This window comes from Pinus tabuliformis, chromosome 1_2 (genome assembly GCF_031772625.1).
Source record: "Pinus tabuliformis cultivar Carrire ecotype Pingquan chromosome 1_2, CPIR1, whole genome shotgun sequence".
NCBI classification, from domain to species: Eukaryota; Viridiplantae; Streptophyta; class Pinopsida; order Pinales; family Pinaceae; genus Pinus; species Pinus tabuliformis.
The window spans coordinates 485,576,497-485,601,105 of record NC_142298.1 but is presented as its reverse complement, the minus strand read 5'-3'; the positions used below and the strand labels follow the sequence as shown (position 1 = coordinate 485,601,105).

General features: G+C 39.2%; 1 protein-coding gene across 1 annotated transcript; it reads right to left on the bottom strand.

Moving 5' to 3' along the window:
* Positions 1 to 7,150: 7,150 nt before the first annotated feature.
* LOC149206452 (protein THALLO-like) lies at positions 7,151 to 8,221 on the bottom strand. Its single transcript, XM_089397698.1, has one exon. It carries the CDS (start codon positions 8,219 to 8,221, stop codon positions 7,151 to 7,153), a length of 1,071 nt encoding a protein of 356 aa, XP_089253824.1.
* Positions 8,222 to 24,609: the final 16,388 nt, after the last annotated feature.

Here is a 24,609-nt window from a genome sequence, read left to right as displayed (position 1 = left end):
GTACAAATGCCATAGAAATTTAATTTGGTTAAGCAAAATATGACTCCATGCCCGAGGTGAAGGCACTGATCTGCAGTTCTTAGTGCTTCTATGGAAAAAAACACTATCCCCAGGTGGAGCCAGATGTTGTAGCATCCATTGTTATTTAAGTTTTATTTTCAGTTTTATCACAAAATGAAAGAAAAATTAAAAAATGAAAAAAATCAAACCATTGTCTAAAGGTCATGCAGGTTCAAGAGGCGCGATCAAGCGATAGCTTGATGAGTACGATGAGGTGTGTTGCAGGGAAGCAATGAGCACGAAGATTAATTAAAGCTCAACCCCCGTAGTTGACCGTGATGTTAGCATGGTTGACCACAATGTGTGGCCTGAAGTTACTGCGGGGGTTCAACCTCATTGAAGCTCCTGTACATTCTTTACCCCCACAAAGTTTAAAAGAAATAACTTATTTTATTTGATTGATGGCTTTTGAATGTGATAAACCTGCGAGAAGATTTGGGTCGTCCGATCAACAAGCCACAAATCCAACGACAATCACGTGGGTAACTAGAACGAAGTTTATTTCGGAAATCAGACGCGATGGTGTATCAAATACAGTTTAATTTGCTGAAGTCTGGGCCAATCGTAGTTGTTCATCGAAAGAGACTGGATCTTAATGATATCGGGTGGAAAAGTAATTGGGTTTTATCTTTAAAATCAGACTCGATAGATCATTAATTGGCAGTTTTTATTTCCTATCGGGTCCATATGGGAGTCAAAGGGGCATTGAAAAAGCGGACTCGATAAGGTTTAGTTCAACAGGTTTAAAGTTTTGTTGAGTTCCGAAGGATCGGACCGTTTATTGAATGTGTGATCGGACAGTGATCGCATACAGCTCAGGTGGACCCAACATGTTTATGAACTAGAGTGTTAATTCTTTTGAGTTCCGTGGTAACCGAAGGTTTGGCATATTCCGTGTAAGTTAGTCAATTTTATTGTTTTAGCAGAATAACCAAAGTTAGAGGTGGGTGACTAAAACTCCAAAGGAAAGGTGATTGGTCGAGTTTCCTAGTGTTTCTGCCAATCAAAACACTCCCAATACATATGTGGGCCCAAGTCCACACACGAGGTTTTGTCAAATACAGTTTGTTGTGTTAAAACAGTTTAACCATTATCAAAGCATCTACAGAGAAACTTCATCAACAGCCAAGCAATAGATCTGAAAAGCTAACAATCATCATCATTTTCTAAATTCTGTTACTTCTTGTTATTTTATTTATGAGGTGTCTTTTATCCTCTATGTAATATTCTATAATAACTTTTACTTTAGACAGTTAGGAGAATAGTGAAGTAGTTTGACAGTTTTGGTGATTACCGTCTCATAATGTATAAAAAGAGGAAAATTTACAGAGAGGGGGTTGGAACTTTGGAGAACCTAAAGACTAGGCCACAGTATTCATGATACAATTGTTGATTAATGAAAGAATCAAAATTTTTCCACACATTGTCGGGTATGATTTTGTGACTTCTCTTTTATGTGTCATCAAATGTTTTCTTCTTTTAAGTATGGTAATGAAGTTGCGGGTCTTTATTTGCTTATGTAAATGAAGTTAAAATCCCTTAAAAGAGTGCTCCTATATTTGAAGTTCCCACCTCTGCAATTCTTCTAAGTTACAGACTGTAGTTTCTATGTAAGATAGCATATTATCTTTAACTTCTCCAAGTGTCACAGATAGTAGATTTTGTGTAAAATAGCATATTGTCTATGACTTCTTCAATCTTTCTTCATTCGACATTTATATTCAGAAATCAAATGGCATTCTGATAGTTTCATGTCACCTAAGTATTGAGGGTTTAAAACGAAGTCTCCTAGGTCCTTCATTTGAGAACACAACATACAATTAAGTGACAAATAAGAGATAATAATTATAAACATTAATGTCTTAAGCACAATTTCTACACAGCCAGGAAATTGGTTTCTTAAGGTACAACAGTTTTTGTTGTCATAGTTGTCGTGGTTGAAGTTGTCGTAGTTGTCATAGTTGTCGTGGTCGAAGTTGTCATAGTTTCCATGGTCAAAGTTGCTACAACTGTCATAGTTAAAGTTTTCATAGTTTTTGTGGTCGAAGTTGTCATAGTTGTCGTGGCTGAAGTTGTCGTTGTCATGGTCGAAGTTTCCGTAGTTGTCATGGTTGAAGTTGTTGTGGTTGAAGTTGTCATAGTTGTCATGATCGAAGTGTTGATTTATTGGGATTGGACAGATAGAGCTTGTTGAAGTCTTCTCTTGAGAATAGAATAGGGCAGATTTGGAGAACTTTTTGAAACAACATATTGAAGATTTGTGGAGATCATTGAAGACCATGATGCATTGAAGCCATCATGAGGTAACCTTGGAGAAATTGTTTGGGTACAATGAAGAGCAATGGTGACACCTTCTAAGAGATCAAGGTTGTCATTGACGATGAGACGTGGAGACTAAAGTGAAAACTAAGTGAATATTGAAAGGGCTTGTTGAAGAAGACATTGGAATCCGTGAAGTATAACTAAATACATCTTGACGAAGTGAGGTTGTGGGTTGGATCCCAAGAGTTTGGAGCCTCGAAAAGACAAAGTTGGTACCTTGAAGGATAGGGTTGGAGCCCTAGAGGATCTGAGTCCTCAAAAAACTAGGTCGAAACCTGAACCAGATATGGGGTTGGAGCCCTTGAGGTTGGTGCTTCAAAATTGACAAGGTTGGAGCCTTGGAAGTCCAAGTCAGCGCTTGGCATATTACAGGTTGAAGCCTAGGAGATTGAAGATTGGTATCTTCATCTAGGGTTGGAGCGCTACATATATTGTACTTGATTTATTGTAAATAAGAAATTAATAAAAGCATTTATTCTTATTATTCATTTTGTGTTCTAAATGTAAGTGATCTAACTATTATAAATAACAATTGAAAAGAAATATTGATTCACCCCCCTCTTAGTGTTTCCAACATTCTGGCCCAGAGTAAGCTACAACAGACCACGCATTACAAGTGGATGGGGTTTTTACACTAGTTTCATTTGGTGATCAAGTATAATAAGAGCAACACAAACAAGTTGGTCGACATGTTTTCAAGGCCACCCACATCAAAGATCACAACTTTGGGGACTCTTATGCACATGGATCCATTTACCCATGATGCATACATAGAGGCATATTTAGAGGATGAGGACTTCAAGGAGGTGTATCAGCAGTTACAGAGTCGGATTCATGTGCACGATGGTGACAACACCATTGACTACCATCTTTGGGATGGGTTAGTCTACAAGCTAGATAAATTATGTGTTCCTAAAGGTGAGCGACTGCAGCTGATTAGAGAGGCTCACACCTCCATGATTTCAAGGCACTTTGGCATAGGGAAGACCATGGCTAACTTGCAGAGATGTGTATTGGCCCAAGATGCAAGAGCACGTAGCTAGGTTCATAAGGAGATGCATATTTTGTTGTACCAGCAAGCCTTGAAACAAGAAGCACAGTCTATATCATCCCTTACCTATACCTACTTGTCCTTGGGAAATAATCTCCATGGACTTGGGAGGTTTACTGACAAATACGAAGGGACATGACTACTTATTTTTCGTAGTTGATAGTTTCAATAAGATGTGTGTTCTAATGCCCTGTAAAAGTACCATCAGTGGACAAGAAGCAACAAACTTGCTCTTTGGACAGGTCTAGGTGCACTTTGGGATACCAAGGAGCATTGTTTCAGACAAGGATACAAGGTTTCTCAATGCATTCTAGACTACATTGTGGGAGAAGATGGACACAAAGTTGAAGAGATCTATAGCATTCCATACACAGACAAATAGACAGACATAAGTAGTCAACAAGACTTTGGTGCAACTTCCAAGGGGATACAACTAGAAGCATCTGAAGACCTGGGATGAAAACTTGGTGAGTATACAACATTCTTACAACAAAGCCGTCCACACTAAGTCCCCATTTGAGACTTGTTTTGGATATTTTCCATCTTCACCTTTGGATATTTCATATGAGCAATAGGGAGGAGTGATGGGAGATCATACAGGAGATTATTTGAGGGCTGAAAAATTTATAGAGAAGATCAGGCAGATCCATCGACAGGTACAAGACACACTGCAGAAGTCACAAGAAATTGTTCAAGGTGGGAGATAGAGTATGGCTATAGTTAAACAAGGAGAGGTTGTAAGGGCCTGGTATGAAAATCAAGGCTCTGAGGTATGTCCCTTTGAGATACTGTAAAAGGTGAGTGATAATGTCTATTGACTCAGTTTACCATCGGATTTACTCAATTGTGAATGTAGAGAATTTGAAACTCTATGATCCTTCCATGTTACATTAGGAAGAGGAACAAGTCCTACTTTCTATAGAGGATTTGGCACCAGAAGCCAAGCAAAGTTGACAAAAAATAGTATTACAGAATTGGTAGATTGGGTTGAAGGGACAACTTCTAGGCAAAACTAAATGGTACACTAGAGAGAAGGTGGAGGAAAAATTTCCACACCTCATTCAGTATAATCTTTTGGGGATCAAAAGCCTCCCAAAATGGGGAGGTGTGATCTGGATTGAATCATTATATTGTTTTTCATCCATCTTGATGCATTCGGAATAGAAAAAGTGGAGGAATCAACTCATGGGATCATTTTTAGTAGTAGGACCCTGTTTGGTGAAACGAGGTCTGAAACCTTTCGAGAGCGTTTTGAGGCATCAAACAATGTTTTTTGGGGGTAAAACTTTTCCACTTCAGCATGGCATCTTTTCATGTTATTCTACACAGAGATATTTCCAACATTGTAAGAAGCGTGTTAATCAGAGTATGTATGCAAAATTTATGCCATTCAAAAGTTAACCTTCCTGTTTTCAAACCTGTAGTTTGAGAGGATACCACGTCAGCCCCCATTATTCATGGAAAAGGGGCTAGCCACATGTTTTTGATGTAAAATAATCTCGAAGAGTCTATATTGTAACTCTAATTAAGAGTTGATGTAGTCAAGCTTAATCACTAGTAGGCCATCGGACTATGTTATAACTGGGCCACTAGGAGGAAGAGTCATTCCATTCTTTTGAGGGCATTTTGTTCCATAGTTGAGCAAAGATAGTTAGGAGAGATAGGGGGTATAGCACACAAAGAGGGTTTGTGCACTATAGCAGCCCACAGGCCACAGGCATTACTTATTTGTACCTGCAACCTTATTTTCCAACAGAGAAAGAGAGTGAAGTAACCTCACCTTCCAACCGGGTTTTTGAAGCATAAAAATTGATAGCTTGTTGACTTGAATGTAAAAAATACACAAGAGATAATTTTGTAATAATAATTTATTATATATAAAATTGTATATGTGTTGAATGTTACAATGAAGACCCGCATATATATACCTAAGCAGGTGTCCTTTCGTAACTATGCATGTCTTTTAGACATGCATTTTCACTTAACTTAATGACTATTTAACATAATCAATAATTAATTATTTAATAATTACATTTATTTTATTTATTTACTTGTTATGAATTATATTCATAACATAGCCCATTCCTTGAGAAGCTTTGTCCTCAAAACTGTATTGCAAACAATTTCTTTATCTTAAGTTTGCTATCCCACCATGTGTAATTCGCAGTTCTTCATCTTCTGTTTATCATATCGACATATGTAGTTTGTTGGAACACTGACTGAATTCTCGGGTTTGCGAATCTTCTTTATTTTTTATTTTTTGTTCCTCTCTCTCTCTCTCTCTCTCTCTCTATATATATATATATATATATATATATATATGACTCTAATCATTTTTATTTTTATTTTTAATAATAATTATATATATATATATATAGTATACTTTTTATATAGATTTTTTTAATGATATTTTTTTAAATAATATATATATATATATATATATATATATATATATATATATATATATATATATATATATATATATAATTATAATTTTTTGTTATTAATTAATATTATTATTTCTTTTTAATAATTATATTAAATTAATTTAATTACTATATTGTAACTATTATATAGTTATTGTGAAACGAAATTATGTGGTGGCTTTTATAATGTCTAACCCCAATATACATTATGTATATTAACTTAACGTATTTATCGAGCGGTGTACTTGACGTCATGTCTTTCGACCTGGGGACGTGGCGTTTGATGGGAGACGACAGTAGCATTTTAAACTGAATGTATGAGTGGATGGTTCATCAGCTATCCGAACAAGGGAGCACATACAGTTTGTGTGCAGCGTATGGCCAGTTTGTGCACGGCGTATGGGCCCAATGTGGCCATGTTCTTCCTCACTGCGCTCCTTGTGACCACGATCATCATTGTGTGGAGGTTGATGCCATAGAAACCCTCGCCTTTTAGCCCACAGTTTCAGACACCGCAGTGCCATGCGATAACCCTCAATGTTTTCATTAACAATTGCTTTAATCTATTCTATATTTTTATATCTGTTCAAATTGTTAATACTCTTGGGATTCATGCTCCCAGTCACAGGAAGGTGGGACTGTTTAACAATTCTGGCTTTCCAAATTTTCCCACATCAGTTCCATGGTTTTCAGCCCTTGTATAGTTGTCTATAACATTCTTTGAAAAAAAACATTTGCAGAAACTTGGAACATCTGCTCCAATGTTCCTCATGCTAGCCAGGAGATTTATGCAAAAATTTCTGAAATCAACCACAGATCTAGTGCTAATGCTCTTCACTTTTTCCAAATATTGAAACCCAGAGCAAAAGAAACGAATTCTTAAGTCTGAAATTTTAGTGAGACTTTCCCTTGATGATTCTTTGATTCGATCAAGCTTGAAACTAGACTTCATTGAAGCCATTGAAGGTTCTTGAAACCATTTGAAATATTCTTTCAGTCCCATTGAGTTCGATCCTGATGGTTGAGCTGTAGAAGGTGTATACCATTTTAGTTCTAATGGAACAATACTGTGGGTGCTGAAGGAATTGCTTCCGACAGGCATTACAGAAAATATTGAAAAACAAAAAACCAAGATGTTCTCGAAAACACCCTTGAGAGCATCGCTCTCGGCATAGGCTGCAGCGTCCATGAGAATATCCACAGTTTCCTCGAATGAACATCTCATCAAGGGTCCTTTCTCTGTGTTACAATGATGGCACCAATATTCTAAAATAACACACATTAACGAAGTCTAAAAGCAGATTATCTTCGTGAAATTCATTCCCAGTCTTTTCAAGTACTTCATGTAAGCTTCAAGCTTTGCTCTTTCTTTGAGCATTCCTTTACTTTCAGCTCCAACCAATTCTTTTTCCTTCTTATCCTCATTGATCAATTTTCCCACATTATTAACATCCAGGGCTGAACCTGTCAATGATTTATTTCTATCTTCACCATCCTGCACAGACTGATCTGACTTGGCTTTAACCACACTTGTCTTGAATTCTGACATAAAGTCCTCAGCTGAGATAAAGTCCACAGAAGATTTTGCTGGAGCACCCTCAATTGAATCAGTGTTGTCTTCCTTGAGTATTCTTTCAAACTGATTCTCAAGTTTGTTGTCAATGGGCCGAATCTTATCCAAGAAATCTCGTATCTCCACAAGACGAGCAATCACAGGATGATCTCGGACAGAACAACCTTCTGCTTTTAAAAGTGAGTAGAAAACAATGGATTGGCAATAGCACAACAACAACAGTTGCTTCACCTCCAGATAGTTCATGCCTTCTTTGGTTACATTTTTGTTACCTTTCACCTCCTGCCGTATAACCTGAACAATTTTCAGGTTATCAAGTCCATCCTTAAATTCTGATAGCAGTCCCACTAACTCTGGAGCATCACTCATTACAACTTCCATCTGCTGCTCTTTTGTTAATGCATTAATATCCTTCTTGACTTCCTCAAATGCTACAATTTTACCATCATCAACATCTTTGCCCAGTTCTCTATCTGAAGTTTTCTTTGATTTCCTCCTTTCAAGCCCCCCTTCATGTCGCTTCACAACCTCCTGCAAGGTTTCCTCATGGGTATCTGAATCGACATTGCTTTCATCTTCCTCATCCTCATCTAGACCAAAGTCTTCAAGATGAAGTGATTCTGCTTTTTTTCTTTGCAGTCTTAGTACCTCAGCCTCTTCAACTGTCGGTAGCTCATCATCACTAGATTGGATCTCATAGTCAATATTATCAGCACTATAATATCGGTTGTTTCCTTTTCCCCAAGTTGCTTTCCTTTCTTCCTCCTGTTCATCAGCTTCTTCTCCCATTAGTTGTGCAGCCTCATTTAATTATTCATCATCAAAATCATCTATATAAGGAATTCATCTATATAAGGAATTGGAACAGGCCTTCGATTGGGTGCGCCCTCACTGCCCTTTTTTTCTCCTTGACTGAGTTTTCTTCAAGGGGATATTTTGCATTGTCATGCTCTAGTTAGGACACCAGCTCTTTTTGGATCACTTCATCAACCTACTCAATAAAATTTGTTGGTGCAAAAGAATCTTTATCATGACCACTTATAAAAATTTCACATCGCTTTTGTTCTTTCCCATCCTTTAAGGGAAAAGACATGTTATTAATTTCATGTTCATCGTATTTTTCAGCATCTTCAACAGTCTTCTGGCTAGCAGGCTCACCTTTATCTTTAAGAACACCTATATTCTCATCATAATTTGGAATTGTCATAACAGTTGTCACGTATCCACTTTGATTTCCGATTTCGTTCAAGTTACTATCCATAGCCCTTACTACCTCTGCTAACAGAGGTTTTGTTCTTTCTTTAGATATAATAACAACAACCTCATCATCATCATCTTCATTTGGATCATCATCTTGATCATTTCCTGCAACATCTTCATTTTCAATATTATAATCATCTAATGCTCCACCTTGTTTCTTTTTACCATCGCTATCATCTTCCTTATTATTGATTTCCTTTTGACATGCTTTAGCTTCTGCATATGATTTTTCTAAACGCTGAAATGCTTCTTGAATTTTACTAAATTGTTCAACGCATTCCAGACATGAACGTAATGGGGCGAACAATGTTCAAAGACCCGCATAATTATATTATGTGCCATGACTCTGATACCACTGAAGCATAAACACTGATAGTTTGTTGAATTGAATATAAAAAATACACGAGATATTTTGTATTAATAATTTATTATATATAAAATTGTATATGTGTTGAATATTACAATGGGGACCCGCATATATATGCTTAAGCAAATGTCCTTTCGTGACTAGGCATGTCTTTTAGACACGCTTTTTCACTTAACTTAATGATTATTTAACATAATCAATAATTAATTATTTAATATTTACATTTATTTTATTTATTTACTTGTTATGAATTATATTCATAACAATTTTCTTCTAAAAGGGTTTCCAAGACCATATCTCGTGTTTTATGTGTGTGAGAGCTTATTTTTTTGTTCTCTACTTTTCTGCATAATTTCCATTCACATGCATGCACTAATTACAGTTAAATTTTAAAACTAGAAATTTAATAAAATTATAATACCTTAAAAATTCATAATTTTAATACAATATTATCAGATATACTGTGACAAACTGTTCAATGTAATATCCACGACAGTATACATATCACTCAGCGCAGGAGCATAAATCATAAATCTTAATACCGCACTGGCAGATAATATGATCGCATGGTCGTATATGAACGGTCATCTGTTGTGATAGACCGCGCAGGTATACATTATCGTTGCCAACAGACTTGATTTCTCGACTTGTTTACTTTACGACACCCACACTCCCATACTTTGGTTTTATTTTGTACACAGATGCATCAATCGCATAGGTTATGATGGCATAACATCTTCCGAATTATAATTTGACACGCGGTACAGGTATAATGAACCTCTGCAATCGCATCCTCAACGAATTCCTTCTCATACGACTGGTAGGGTCCTCTCATATCATGCGTTGTCACAACATCGATGTTGAGACCACCAATGTTATAGGTAACTCGACTCCCGAATTAGCATCTCGGAAAACAATGTAATTAATCATACACTACTTCAGTGATGAATTACATGCACCCACAGTCAGCTCCAGAGTCATCGATTTCTGCGTACACACTGAATCAACTAAACTCTTCAGGGGTGTTCAATGCACTCCAAACAATGCACCCTGCAACCGATCTTGGTGGATTTATGAAACCTCGTGGATTTGTACAACTGCGACCCTGCAATTACAAGATTTGGCTTGCCATTAATGTCTCAAATCAGCCTATTTCTGCCCAGCACCTTATGGTCAATGTGCGTGGCCCTTCGTGCAGCGCCCAATAAGAATTTTGGCCCACGTAACTTCTGTATACAGTGCATAATCAGCAACAAAACTCTACATCACATTGGCAGTTTATTCGGCCATCCCATGGCATAACAATTACGCCAGGAATTGAAAGCGGCTCCTCCACGATTTCCACTCACTGGACTCGGCCCCATGATTTGGCAGCAAATTACACCCGGCAGCAGTTTAGAATAGGTGATTCGGCGTCTTCATCTTTGTAAAATTATGTGATGGCCCCATTTAGTGATTTGATGGTCAGTTCTCACGAAATTGGTGGCCACTCCAAGTAATAAACCTTTGATGTTAATAAACTTTGGCCATTTAAAATAATAATTTAATGTGATTTGATCTACGACCTTTTGACATTCTCACAACTGGACTTAAATCCATTGATAAAAAAAATCGCTCATGGCCCTTCAGAATTTGACTCTCAATTCTGTCTAATGATTGTTGAGCAGTCAACAGAATCAAGGAAATTTGGATGGCATTTTGAAATTTGGCTAGCATTTTTCATCCAAAATTTTGTAGAACAGTTAAGGCTAAGGACAAATTTTCCTGTAACAAAATGATGATTTGTCTAATGATTGTTGAGCAGTCAACAGAATCAAGGAAATTTGGGTGGCATTTTGAAATTTGGCTAGCATTTTTCATCCAAAATTTTGTAGAACAGTTAAGGCGAAGGACAAATTTTCCTGTAACAAAATGATGATGTTGGTACCTTTTTTAACAATCTGCAATGAAAATCATCAAGCTAGCAGAAACACCAACTCTGATACCATTGTAATGTTCCAAATATAAAAATTTGGAGATTTTTCGAAATTTTAATTCAAAAATACATCAAATAAAATTTCCATTCATAAACAGAAGATTGTCATGTAAAATTTAGCAACATAGAACTGCAAATAAAAATAACAAGCAGAAATAACCTCAGCGTTATTTATAATATATAAATTGTGGTTTTACATGTTGAACAACTGATATAGTTAAGATAGAACTAGCCTTAAGAATTTGCTCCAATGTTGCACTGCCCTCCACCAAAACTGAACTGAACTGCTACTGCGTAGCTCTCTTATGAATTCTAAATGAATTCACTAAGGGGAGATGGGTACTCACCAAATGTCACTAAATCACTCGAAGGTTTCCGCCCTGGGGCTATAATGAAGTAGAGAACTAGGTTCTCAAACCTCTCATGCAAGAAGAGATATCAAATTAAAGATGTCCTCCAATGACCTCCTCATCCTCTTTATAAATATGAAGGATCCCTCTAGAACCTCCCATTTTATTATAATTTTAATCATTGAACACATTTCTCTCTTTTTTTATTTCAATTAAAATATTCCTTTTAATGTGGGAAAATGGTAAATTGGTCACCATGCCTCTTCAGGTCACTAAAAATCACTTCTAACCATCCTATCTTGTAGATCTTCTTATTTTGGTTCCAGTGATTTATTACACTGACGAGTTCCATCAAATAATGTTTTCGGAATACCACCTCGAACATAATTACTTAAGTTAGCCCCCATAGTAATGTTATTGCTTTGAAAGTTGTCGAAATGCAACAAAACGACAGGCAAGTTGTGAGGATGATGGAATATGCCAAGCGAATGCCATCGAATCCCATAAAGACTCTTCAAAACTCCCCCGGGACCCCTGATGATGTAATCCTGCTCCTGCGGCCTGGCCATCAAATGTTAAAATATGCAACTATAGTCAAATTCCACTTTGGACCACTCATTTGATGGAGATGATGATCACATTGAATTCCTCTTTTTGAAAGGACCAAAATTGACCTAAAGATCACTCAAATCAGACAAGGGAAAGTGTACTTATGAATAAAAGCTTTCATATGCACATTTGGACAAGGTCGACCCTAAAGCAAATTGGACACCCTTGGAAGGTTATAAATACAAGTGACTTCAAGCTCATTTGGACATCAACAAGCATATTTTTCATCTCTTCTCCGCTGATTGGCTCGCATAGGTCTGAAGCTGGGACAACAACAAAAGTTCACAAAAGTCTGAAATTACAAGGTTTGAAGCTCGCATCTGTTTTAGGGTTTTTGGATTACAGTCGCAAGCACGTAACAAGGAATATTCGACCACAATCGTCAGCTTGCATGCATCAAGGGTACTACTGGAAACCTCTAGTGGCTCGCATAGCTCCTCATGCATGCCACCGAGAAGTTTGATTGAAATTGATTGTTGACCACATTGAATTTCCATGACCCAAGTGCTAGGATAGAATCTTAAATCACTGACGCTACCAAACCAAAGATCACAACGAAACTACTTTGCAAAGCGGAATATAAATAACAATAAATCTACTAGAGCATAAAATATAGACAAATTTTTATCCTTTTTAACCCAACTTCGTTATATTAATCAAACTGAATAATACAATAGTCTAGGGCCCCTTACCAGGGATAATGGCCCTCAAATATCCACTAGTACAAGAATACAAAACTGGGGCTTGGTTTCAATCCACCGACAACCAATCTACTCTCAACAAGATACAATGACCATCTGGCTATAGCACACTCTCTCAGCTACTCTCGGTCGTACCCTGTACTTTCCTGGTCATTTGGCTCCTAATCTGCAGCACTGCCTCTATCAACGATCCAAGTCCATCTGGCGACTGAACCTTAGCTCTCCAATCTACTCACTACTTGTGCCTTAGTTCATCAAGGGCACAACACATTGACATTCTTGTCGAGTTCTTCACAACTCCGTTTTTTAACAACTCACAACTGCCCATTGTTGCTCCTCAGCTACTTAGGGACTTCATCCCACTATGGTCTTCCTATGTTGCTCCAATTAAAAACAAAATAGGGCATAGAGAGCTACCACTTATCACTACAAGATGTCCATTTCCCACAATAAACATGGGCTAGGAGGACTACCCATCATCTATTATAGAAGTCCTTCTCCACACACAAGTCTTGGGCTGCTCAACTGCTCCTCTGGCTCATCAAACCTTGAGCTCAATAACTGTCACTCTAACAACCACCTAAGGCCATGAATATGGTTCACAATGAGCTCCAACTTGGACACTATCACATTGTCCTCCACGAGACCATAATGCCCAATCCTTGTCCACACTTGGTCCACTCTCATGCTGCCCTTCAACAAACCACGAGTGACCAATACTCGTTGTAGCATCTTCTCCTAGTTATGGCATCCAACACCTATGGAGACCCTTCCACATGGCTACTAACAGACTCATATAGTTAGGACTTCCAACCTTCACCTCTTGTCCTTGAAGACATCCACAAACCACTCTTCCAATTCTTTGGAATCTGAGTCACCTTCCTTGAAGAACTTGACCCTGGTTAGGGCACCTATCCTTGCACAATACCACCCTTTCTCCCACCTTTAAGCTTTCTCCTTGTTGCGTTCTTGTTGGAGATAGTTGCGGCCTTGTTTAGGGAACCGGCCTTGTTTAGGGAACCTAGAAGACTACTTGGCCTCCCTAAACAGGCCCTCCTTACCACTTGTGGTCACACAAATGACACGATCTATTACAGAGAGACAAATTGTTGGTTATTGTGCCTAGAATAGCCCTTAACCTCCATGGCCAAGTCTCATCTTCAAAATTGCCTTCATCTTCAAACACCATAGCCCTAAACTAAACCCAAAACAGATCCCAAAACTATCTTGGCCTCTTCCTTTTCTTGGTTGCGGCTACCTCAAGGAGCTCGACTTCGATTTCAGGCCTTACATCAAAGAGAGGGATATCTATTGGATCATCCAATGAGGCTCCTCTTCATCTTTATTTATATCTCTCTCATGGCAATGTCTAGCCCTCTTCTGGGGTCAGCTCATGTCAAGGCCGACAATTTTTCCACACTTAACTTCCAAAATTAATAATTGCACTTCAACAACTCATAGATCGATGATTCTCGATGTGTTGGATTCGTTTTGACATCCTCTATCATCTCTATCCATCACATGTCAAAGTGTCGTCACGGTTTTGGCCCAAATATCGATGGGTGCAAAAGCGCAAGCTTTGGTTTCAAGCCCACAAGGCCACTTGTAGAGCTCCTTCCTCCAAACCCTCGATCCTCAAGGCTTGGAATACCTCCCAAGCTATAAAAATCAACAGTCCCTCTTAGCAAGTGAGGTACTTCCAATACTAGGAAGTAACCATCATCATCTAGGGACACTAGCCCATCTGGCATCCAACACTGTAGCATACTCTGTAGAATGAACCCAATAATCTCGGTAGTGCCTATGCCTCATCATATCTGAACCTGAAGATCCCATACCTCCATAAGGTTTCTCCCTCTAAGGCTAGACTCCCTATGAGCCTACACAATCTCCACTAGCTCAATCCTGCAAGTAGTCATCTTCCTGGATCAAACACCACTCATGCAAATCCCTCCAATCTCAAATATGCAACATCACAATCTGATGAAGACACTAGTCTGCCAATATCTAGTCCATCACATGAAGTCAGCTTGATCATACTAATCTTGTCTAGGCCAAAGAAACCCTTGAGTTGTCCCAGCCATCCATCGAAAGTCAAAGGAAGTCCACAATTAGCAAATTGCCCTACAACAAACTATTGTTCACCAGGCTCACCACCAATCCACCAGAACTCCCAATGAATCCCGTTGCCAAGCCAGTCAACACCACATCTCCAGGTCTTTAGTTGAACCCTCTGCTCCATGATCTAGACACCCACAACTCCCTCTAAGTTGCTTCGTTGTCCACATTATGATTCACTGACCCTCAAAGCAGCTCAAACAAGTTTTGATACCACATTGAATTTCCACAACCCTGGTGCTAGGATAAAATCTTAAATCACTGACACTACCAAACCAAAGATCACAACAAAACTACTTTGCACAGCAAAATATAAATAACAGTAAATCTACTAGTGCACAAAATATAGACAACCTTTTGGGCTTTTTAACCCAACTTCGTTATATTAATCAAACTGAATAATACAACAGTTTAGGGCTTTTGTACTAAGGATAATGGCCCTCAGATATCCACTAGTACAAGAATACAAAATTGGGGCTTGGTGTCAATCCATCAACAACCAATCTACCCTCAACAAGATACTCTAACCCTAACCATCTTGTCGTACCGCACTTTCTCAACTCCTCTCGGTCGTACCCTGTACTTGCTCAGTCCTTCGGCTCTCGATCTGTAGCACTGCCTCTATCAATGATCCAAGTTCATCTTGCCACTAAACCTCGACTCTCTAATCTTCTCACTAGTTGTGCCTTAGTTCATCAAGGGCACAACACATCGAGACTCATGTCAAATTGTTCATAACTTCGTTTGTGAACAACTCACCACTACCCACTACTACTCCTTAGCTACTCACGGACTTCAACCCTCTATGGCCTTTCTGCTCTACTCTATTGAAGACCAACATAGGGCACAGAGGGTTGCCACCTATTACTGCAAGATGTCCATCTCCCACAATGAACATGGGCTAGGAGGATTGCCCATCATCTGTTGTAGATGTCCTTCTCCACATGCAAGTCTAGGGTTTCTCAACTACTCCTTTGGCTCATCAAAACTTTGAGTTCAACAACTGCCACCCTAGCAACCACCTAGCTCCATGAAGATGGTGCACACTAGGCTTCAACTTAGGCACTATCACACTGTCCTCCACTAAACCATGAACCAATCCTTTTCCACACTTGGTCCACTCTCACGCTGCCTTCCAACTAACCATGAGTGACCAATCCTCATTGTAACATCTACTCCTAGTTAGGGCATCCAACACCTATGGAGACCCTTCCACGTGGTTGATGATAGACTCCTCAAATTTGTCCTCTTCTAGGACACTATCTACCTCATGAGTTGATGTGTCACCACTGCAATGTTTGCAATCTGGTTAGGGCTAATATCAGTCCACATCAATGCTAAATCAGTGCCTCTAGACCTCCTCTACAACTGCGGTTTACTTCTCATTGTAAGTTGCTCCCTTTGTTGCCACATGGGACAAATTTGTGGTGGTTTTGGGTCCTCCAAACAGCCACTACAAATTTTGTCCTCTTTGCACTTCTGTTGCCCACAAATTTGAGATAAAACCACACAATACATCAGCCCAGAATTGTCATATACTTAGGACTTCCAACCTGCACCTCTTCTCCTTGAAGACATCCACAAATTTCTCTTCCAATTGCTTGAAATTTGAGATGCCTTCTCTGAAGAACTCAACCTTGGTTAGGGCACCTATCCCTGCACAATACCACCCTTCCTCCCAGTTGTAAGTCGTCTCCTTGTTGTGTTCTTTCTTGAGATAGTTGCAGGCTTGTTTAGGGAGCCTATTAGACTACTCGACCTCCCTAAACAGACCCTCCTTCCCAACTATGGTCACACAAAGGTACATGTCCTGCTATAGGGAGACAATCTATTGGTTATTGTGCTTAGAACATCCCTTAACCTCCACGGCGAAGTCTCATCTTCAATGTTTCCTTCATTTGCAAACATCATAGCCCTAAACTAGACCCAAAACAGACACCAAAACTATCTTGGCCTCCTCCTTTTCTTGGTTATGGCTACCTCAGGGAACTCGGCTTCCATTTTAGACCTTACATGAGAGAGAGGGATCTATATTGGATCATCTAATGAGGCTCCTCTTCGTCTTTATTTATATCTCTCTTGTGGCAATGTCTAACACTTTTCTAGGGTCACCTCATGTTAAGGCCGACTTCACTTCTCTAGACAATTTTCCCACAACTTCAAAAATTCATAACTGCACTTTGACAACTCAAAAATCGATGATTCTCAATGCGTTGGATTCATTTCGACATCATATTTATCCATCGCATGTCTAAGTCTCGTCACGGTTTTGGCCCAAATATCGATGGGTGAAAAAGCCCAAATTTGGGTTTCAAGCCCTCAAGGCTTGGATTACCTCCCAAGCTATAAAAATCAACAAACCGAATTTGATCGCAGTTGACCGCAAATGGGAAAATTTGTCTCTGATATATTTTGATGTTGAAAACTTATTTTTGAATGTCATTGGATTGTTTTGTTGATGATATTGTATTGGGCTCATTGTACTCTCTGTTGAACATTTTATGACAATCTAACAGAAGATAATTTTCAAAGAGTTTTCCACCTTGTGGGGTTTTTCCCTGGTCTTTGATCAAACCTGGTGTCTTTTGTTGATGTGTTGATTGTCTCCTTTTTCATTGCATTTATTGTTCTATCTTCAATTAATGTTGATGAATGGAAAGACTAATTGTTATTGAAATAATTGCTAATTGAAGTATTGAATTGGACTAAAGTACTTGATACAGCATAGAACAATATGAAAATTTAACATGGTTTCAAAGCTAAGGTGAAGGAAAAACCCAAAAGGAGATAAGCATTGAAGCAATCATCTTTGGGAAAGTTGAAGGAGCTGATCTAGCCAAGTCAAGATGTCTTCCTTCTTCAAAGAAAATGAGAAGTTGGGAGACTCATACAATTGTGTTGCATGGAAAGTTAGGTTGGAGATCATAGCTAATAACAATGATGTTTTCGACTATATTTATAAAAAAAAAAACCTGAGCCTCCAGAGAATGCTTCCACTTCTATCAAGAACAAGCACAAGAAAGGTGAGTTAAAAGAAAATCAAATAATAGTATATCGTTTACAAGATAATTTACTTGCATATGTTGGAAACTTGAGAAGTTCTAAGGACATGTATGATAAGATAGTTGGCATGTATAAAGTCAACAATTTGAATGAAAACAACTCCTTGAAAGACCAACTCAAAGACACTAAGATGAACAAAGGAGTCCGTGCAATCCTACAAAATGAGGATATCTCGTCTTAGAGATCAATTGCAAAGAGTTGAGGAATCTGTCCCTGACAGGGAATTGGTAATTGTGACTCTAAGAGGTCTCCCTCCTATTTGGGAAACCTTTATTACTACTATAAGCAACAATAATGTCCTCCCATCATTCGATGAAATTGTTGGAAATCTCACTCAAGAAGAATCAAGGATGATATCAAGAGGAAGGATTCAAAAGCATGAAGGAGAGCCCACTGCATTCATTACTCGTGAAAAGAAAAAGAAGACAGGCAAAGGAGGTCCATCAAACTCAAGAAAGCCTCATCCTCAAAATCCAAATAGAAGGAAGGAACTTTTGCACATCGAATACTACAATTGTCATAAGGCAGGCCATTATGCTTGAGATTGCCCCAGGAAGAAAAATGGACCACGCTACAATACTAGAAGCAACAACAATAGGTTCAATGATCAAAGGAGAGATGGCCGAAGGAATGATCACAATGGAAGAGATGAAAGAAAAAGAAAAGATGCTCCAAGTGATCATGAAGAAGATCATTGTCCACAGAAGAACTCAAAATTCTCCAGGTATGAAAGCAATGTTGCGAATCAATCCGAATATATTCTTATTTTTTCCCTTACTAGTTCATCTCCTCCAGATTCGTGGGATAGTTGGTTGGTTGATACTAGAGCCACTCATCACTTCTCTGGTTATAAGAAGTTCTCTCGGAGTCAAATTTAAAAATCAATCTTGGAGACAACTCAACTCATCCCATTAAAGGTTATGGGTCTGTCAAATTTCATTTGAATTCGAAAGAATCTATTTTTCTCCATGATGTGATGTATGTGTTAGGGTTGAAGAAGAATTTGGTACTAATATCTTCTTTGGAAGACAAAGGGATGACGGTTGCCTTCATAGGGGGAAAGGTTCTTACTTGACTAGTTGGATCACCTATGAGAGATGCACTCACATTGGGATCAAGATATGAAGGGCTCTACAGGGTTAGTAGAAGACCACTTCTAGCATTGGTCCATGATACTAATCATCTCAGCGAGCTATGGTACCGAAGATTGACCCATCTACACTATGATGTTCTTTCGAAATTGAAGAAATTGGTCTCAAGGATTCCCAAGGTTCAAGCCCAACATGATGGAGTATGTCCAGGTTGTGCCATTTGAAAGAAGACAAGGGGACCATTCCTCTCTAGCGAAAACAAGACAAATGACATCCTCCATCTCATCCATTCTGACATAAGTGGTCTAATGCCTGTACATTTTATTGGTGGCCATCTCTACTACATCACCTTCATTGATGACTTCTCAAGAAAGACATGGATATATTATTTGAAGCACGAGGATGAAGCCTTCGAAATGTTCAAGGAGTTCAAAACTTAGATCGAAAATCAAACAGGGAAGAAAATCAAAATATTCAAGTCGGACAATGGTGGAGAGTACACATCAAAGGCGTTTATTGATTTTGGTAAAAAAGAAGGAATCAAGAAAGAGACAATTGTGCCTTATATTCTCGACAAAATGGAGTGCCTAAAAGAAAGAATAGGTCCATTATAAAAGTTGCCTATGCCATGCTCCATGATCAAAAGTTGTCGAAGTTCCTTTGGGGAGAAGCAATAAATGTCGTCGTATATGTTCAAAATAGGGTACCTCATCAAGCATTGTATAACAAGACCCCTGAAGAAGTATTCGTAGGTGTCAAGCCTGATGCTGATCATCTCCGTATATTTGGTAGGCCCGTATACTTTCATGTGCCTAAGGACAAAATGAACAACTTGGAAGCCACGGGAAGAAAAGGTACATTTGATCGTTATTGTGAAAATTCTAAAGCATTTAGAATATATATTCTTGGTCAAAGGAAGGTTGAAATTAGCATGGATGTTACATTCGATGAAAATGTGGCCCTTGGAAAAGCAAGGGACCTTCCTCCACCTCCTCCTCCCGAGGAGAATGATGATATGGATATTTTAGATGGTCTTTTTATGCTTGAATCTGAGACAGATATTGTTGATGATCCCATGGAGCCTATCGACCCCTTAAATCCTCCTCCATGTGATCCTCCTATCAGGGACAGGCAAATTTGGCTTCGAGACACATTATAGGATGATGAAGGACGAGCTCTTGTTCAAAGATCATTTAGAGATAGGAAGAAGCCATGCAGGTATCAGGGATATGTTGCAGCCATGAGCACTATGATTCAAGTCGAACCTCCACATTCGAAGGAGCCATGAAGGAACAAGTTTGGAAAGATGTTATCGTCTATGGGATGTTGTATCGAGACCAAAGGGGAAATTTGTGGTGACTTCAAAGTGGCTTTTCAAGATCAAGCATGGAGTTGATGGTAGCATTGAGAAATACAAGGAAAGATTTGTGGCTCAAGGATTCTCCCAGAAAGAGGGAGAATATTATGATGATATATTTGCACTTGTGGCTCAATATACAACCATTCATTTGATAGTTTCCCTTGTCGGAAGTCAAGAATGGACCCTTCATCAGATGGACATGAAAATCACATTCCTCCATGGCATCTTACAAGAAGAATTGTACGTTGAGTAGCAACAAGGATTTGAAGTAGAGAATCAAAACACACATGTTTGCATGTTGAAGAAGGAATTGTATGGTTTGAAGCAAGCCCCAGAGCATGGTACGCATGCATAGACATCTATTTGATGAAGCTGGGATTCACAAGAAGCAATGTCGATCCCAACCTCTACTTCAAGGAAGTCCAAGGTATGTTGTTGATTTTGGTTTTATATGTTGACAATCTATTCTTGACAGGTAGTGAGCCTCTGATGATCGAGTGTAAGAGGGAGCTAGCCTCTGAATTCAAAATGAAGGACCTTGGACTCATGCACTATTTTATAGGCCTTGAGGTGTGGAAAAATTCTGGTGAGATTTTCCTTTCACAAGGAAAATATGTTGTGAAGTTGTTGGAAATATTTGGAATGACAGAATGCAAGTCACTACCCACACCGATGGAAATGAACTTCAAGAAGTTATGTGGAGAAGTTGCAGGACTCGATTTGGTGAATCCATCTGAGTATAGACAGTTGATTGGGGCTCTAATGTTCCTAGTGAACACTCGTTCGAACATATGCTATGCAGTAAATATGTTGAGTCAATTCATGACTGAACCTCTCCATGCACATTAAATCGTTGCCAAACACATTTTGAGATATTTGCATGGGACAATCACACTTGGTCTGAGATATTCTACCAGAGATGTTCGACTTCATGGATACACCGATGCTAACTGTGCAGGAAACATTGTCGACATGAAGAGTGCGTCTGGATGTTGTTTTAGCCTTGAATCTGCCATTATATTTTGGATGAGCAAGAAGAAAAAGTTTGTAGCGTTGAGTACCGCCGAAGTAGAGTATATTGCCACTAGCATGGCTAGCTGTGAAGCAGTTTGGTTCAAGAAGCTCTTTGGAGAGCTATTTGTGCAGGTCCCAAATATTACAGTGATATATTGCGACAACAAGAGTGGGATCCGTCTGGCAGAAAATCTCGTATTTCATGACAAATCCAAGCACATTGAGATTTGATATCACTTCATTCGAGACATGGTGCGGAGAGGAGCTATTAGATCCATCACATATCAACATATGAGCAATTGCAGATATTCTCACCAAGGCTTTGTCGAAAGGAAATTTCTTGGTCTTTAAAGAGCAGCTTGGACCGATGGACGTTGAATTTCCACAGCCCTGGTGTCTAGGATAGAATCTTAAAAAACTTTGACACTACCAAACCAAGAATCTCAACAACGCTACTTTTCACAGCAAAATATAAACAACAGTGAATCACACATGCGCAATTATCGACAACTTTTTATAAATTTCCAACCCAACTTCGTTATATTAATCAACATATAATACCAATGTCTAGGGCTCCTGTACAAGGGATAATGTCCCTCAAGTATCCACAAGTACAAGAATAAAAGATACAATGACAATCTCGCTCTATGCTTAGCATTTATGTCGTATCTCGTCTTGTCAGTCCTTCGCTTCTGATTTTCTCTCTAGTTGCCCCTTAGTCCATCAAGGGACAACACATAGAGACTCTAGGAGGGTTGCCACCTATCACTGTTGCAAGTCACTTTTGCTATAATGAACACGAGTTGATTCAATCTTCTCTTCTAGATTGGCCAACACTTGAGCTCCAATCTGCCAATCTAGTAGCTTCTTTCGTCCATCAAAGAGCTACACATTAGGCTCCAATCTTCACCCAATCACACAACATTCAATGTCCTTCGTGTTCGCTGATCTAGGGCTACTTTGGGCTACCTATACACTGCCCTTCGATAATCCAAAGGTGCCCAATACCTCTATCAATAAACCACTCTAGAATCTGCTCCTAGTTAGGGTCTCTAACCACCCAAGTCAACCCTAACACATGGCTTCCACAGGCTGCAACTAATTTTGTCCACACTACGATTGATCCAACTAGCATCTGCTCACACAAAACACATCACATACCTGGTATACCTCCTTCTAAAGTGATGTAACATCTATTGTCTTGGATGCTCTTGGTTAGGGCACTTGTCACTCTATAATAACCACACTAAACATGCCCAAACAGCCTCTTTTTTATTGCAGCCTCCCTCCATACCTTTGATGTCCAAACTCGTTGTGGAATAGGGCTACAACCAACCCTCAAACAAGCCCAAAACTCCTCCCTGTATACTTTGAGGCTCAATGTAAACACTATTGCACTCACGTCCCTCTTATACGTGACATTTCAAGCCTTTAGCCTACCCACAATTGATAACTAGGGTTGCGGCCTAGCAAGGAGAGAAGAACCTCACCCAACCGCACTCAAAACAATCCTAAAATCACCCTAAGTCTGCGGCCTCCACCTGAGGTAAACTCAGACCTATAATAGAGAAAGAATTATGCCAAACCATCCCTCTCTCCTCCACGTCTTGTCCTCCACAAACTTCATTGCCTCATATGTGTTTACACAAGAGATAGATGCACATTTGGATCACTAAAATGATCTTCCTCACCTTATATTTATACCAATACAAGGGCTCCACAAATTCCTTGAAGAGTCATGTCTTTTGGCACATTCCATTCCAAGCGTACATGACTTATGTGCCAAAAACCCATCCTTAACCTTCAAAAATTCATCTAATCTTCTACAACTTGGGATTCGACAATTTTCATTGTGTTGGATTCTCATTGCTATCCTTTATCATCTCCATCCATCACATGTAGAAAATGCCTCATGGTTTTGGCCCAAACATCGATCGCTGCAAAACCCCAACCTTTGGTTCCAAGCCCACAAATGACTTTTGTGGTGCTCCAACCTCCAAACCTCAAACCCTTGGGCTTGGAGTACCTCCCAAGCTATCAAAAATCAACAAGGATGTGACCCTTCCTGATAAGGGGCATCACTGATCGAGGACACTTGAGCCAGCTCTTCCGCCCTATTTGAGCTCCCAAGGTGAGGAATTGAGATGGAGGGATCCTAGGCTTAAGGGATCTCTAGACAATAGGGTACCATCCCTATCTGTTACCCATAGGGTTGGAGATGCCACTCCCCTATCTTGGTCTTTGTAGAGTATACCCCAGATGGCATCATACCTACAAGTGGGCCTTGTTGGGATTGGCCCTCCCTGTCTGGCCAGCGAGTTGAGAAGGCTTGGGTGAGTGTGATCCTTACCTTCTGGTAAGTCGGGTATCTTGCCCAAGCTTGGATTATGATGCAAGTATTCTACCACTTGACTCTTGAGGGTCATTGTTGGGAAGATCTGTAGGCAATAAGATGGGTTGAGATGTGCTCCCTTATATCACATATTGCTCGATATGGATGTACTCCCCGATGTGGTTTCGGATTGATCTATGCTCTCTGGTGATATAGAGGGAGGTAGCGTTACGCTGCCCAATGATTCTTCTTCTTTAGATTCGAGAATGTTTTAGCAGATAGAGTTTAGCAAAGATGGGACATGAGATGACGAAAGGATATACATGACATGATGCAGGTGGAATTCTCCCTAGTTGAGAGGGTGTGTTAAAATATGCAACTATGGTCAAATCCCACTTTGGATGGCTCATTTGATGGAGATGATGATTGCATTATATTCCTTTTTGAAAGGACCATTGAGATGGAGATGATGATTGCATTATATTCCTTTTTGAAAGGACCATTGAGATGGAGATGATGATTGCATTATATTCCTCTTTTTGAAAGGACCAAAATCGATCTAAAGATCACTCAAATCGAACAAGGGAAAGTGTAATTATGAAGATGATCCCTAATATGCACATTTAGACAAGCTCAGCCCTAAAGTAAATTGGATGTTCTTGGAAGCCTATAAATATAAGTGACCTCAAGCTCATTTGGACATCACCAAGCATCTTCTCTTCTTCATTGATTGGCTCACAGAGGTTTGAGGCTAGGACGACAACCGAAGTTCTCAAAACTTTGAAATTTCAAGGTTTGAGGCTCGCATCTGTTTCAGGGTTTTTGGATTACAATCGCAAGCATGTCACAGGGAAAATTCGACCACAGTCGTTGGCTTGCAGGCATTAAGGGTGCAATTGGAAGCCTCTAGTATTCACACAACTCCTCATGCATGCAA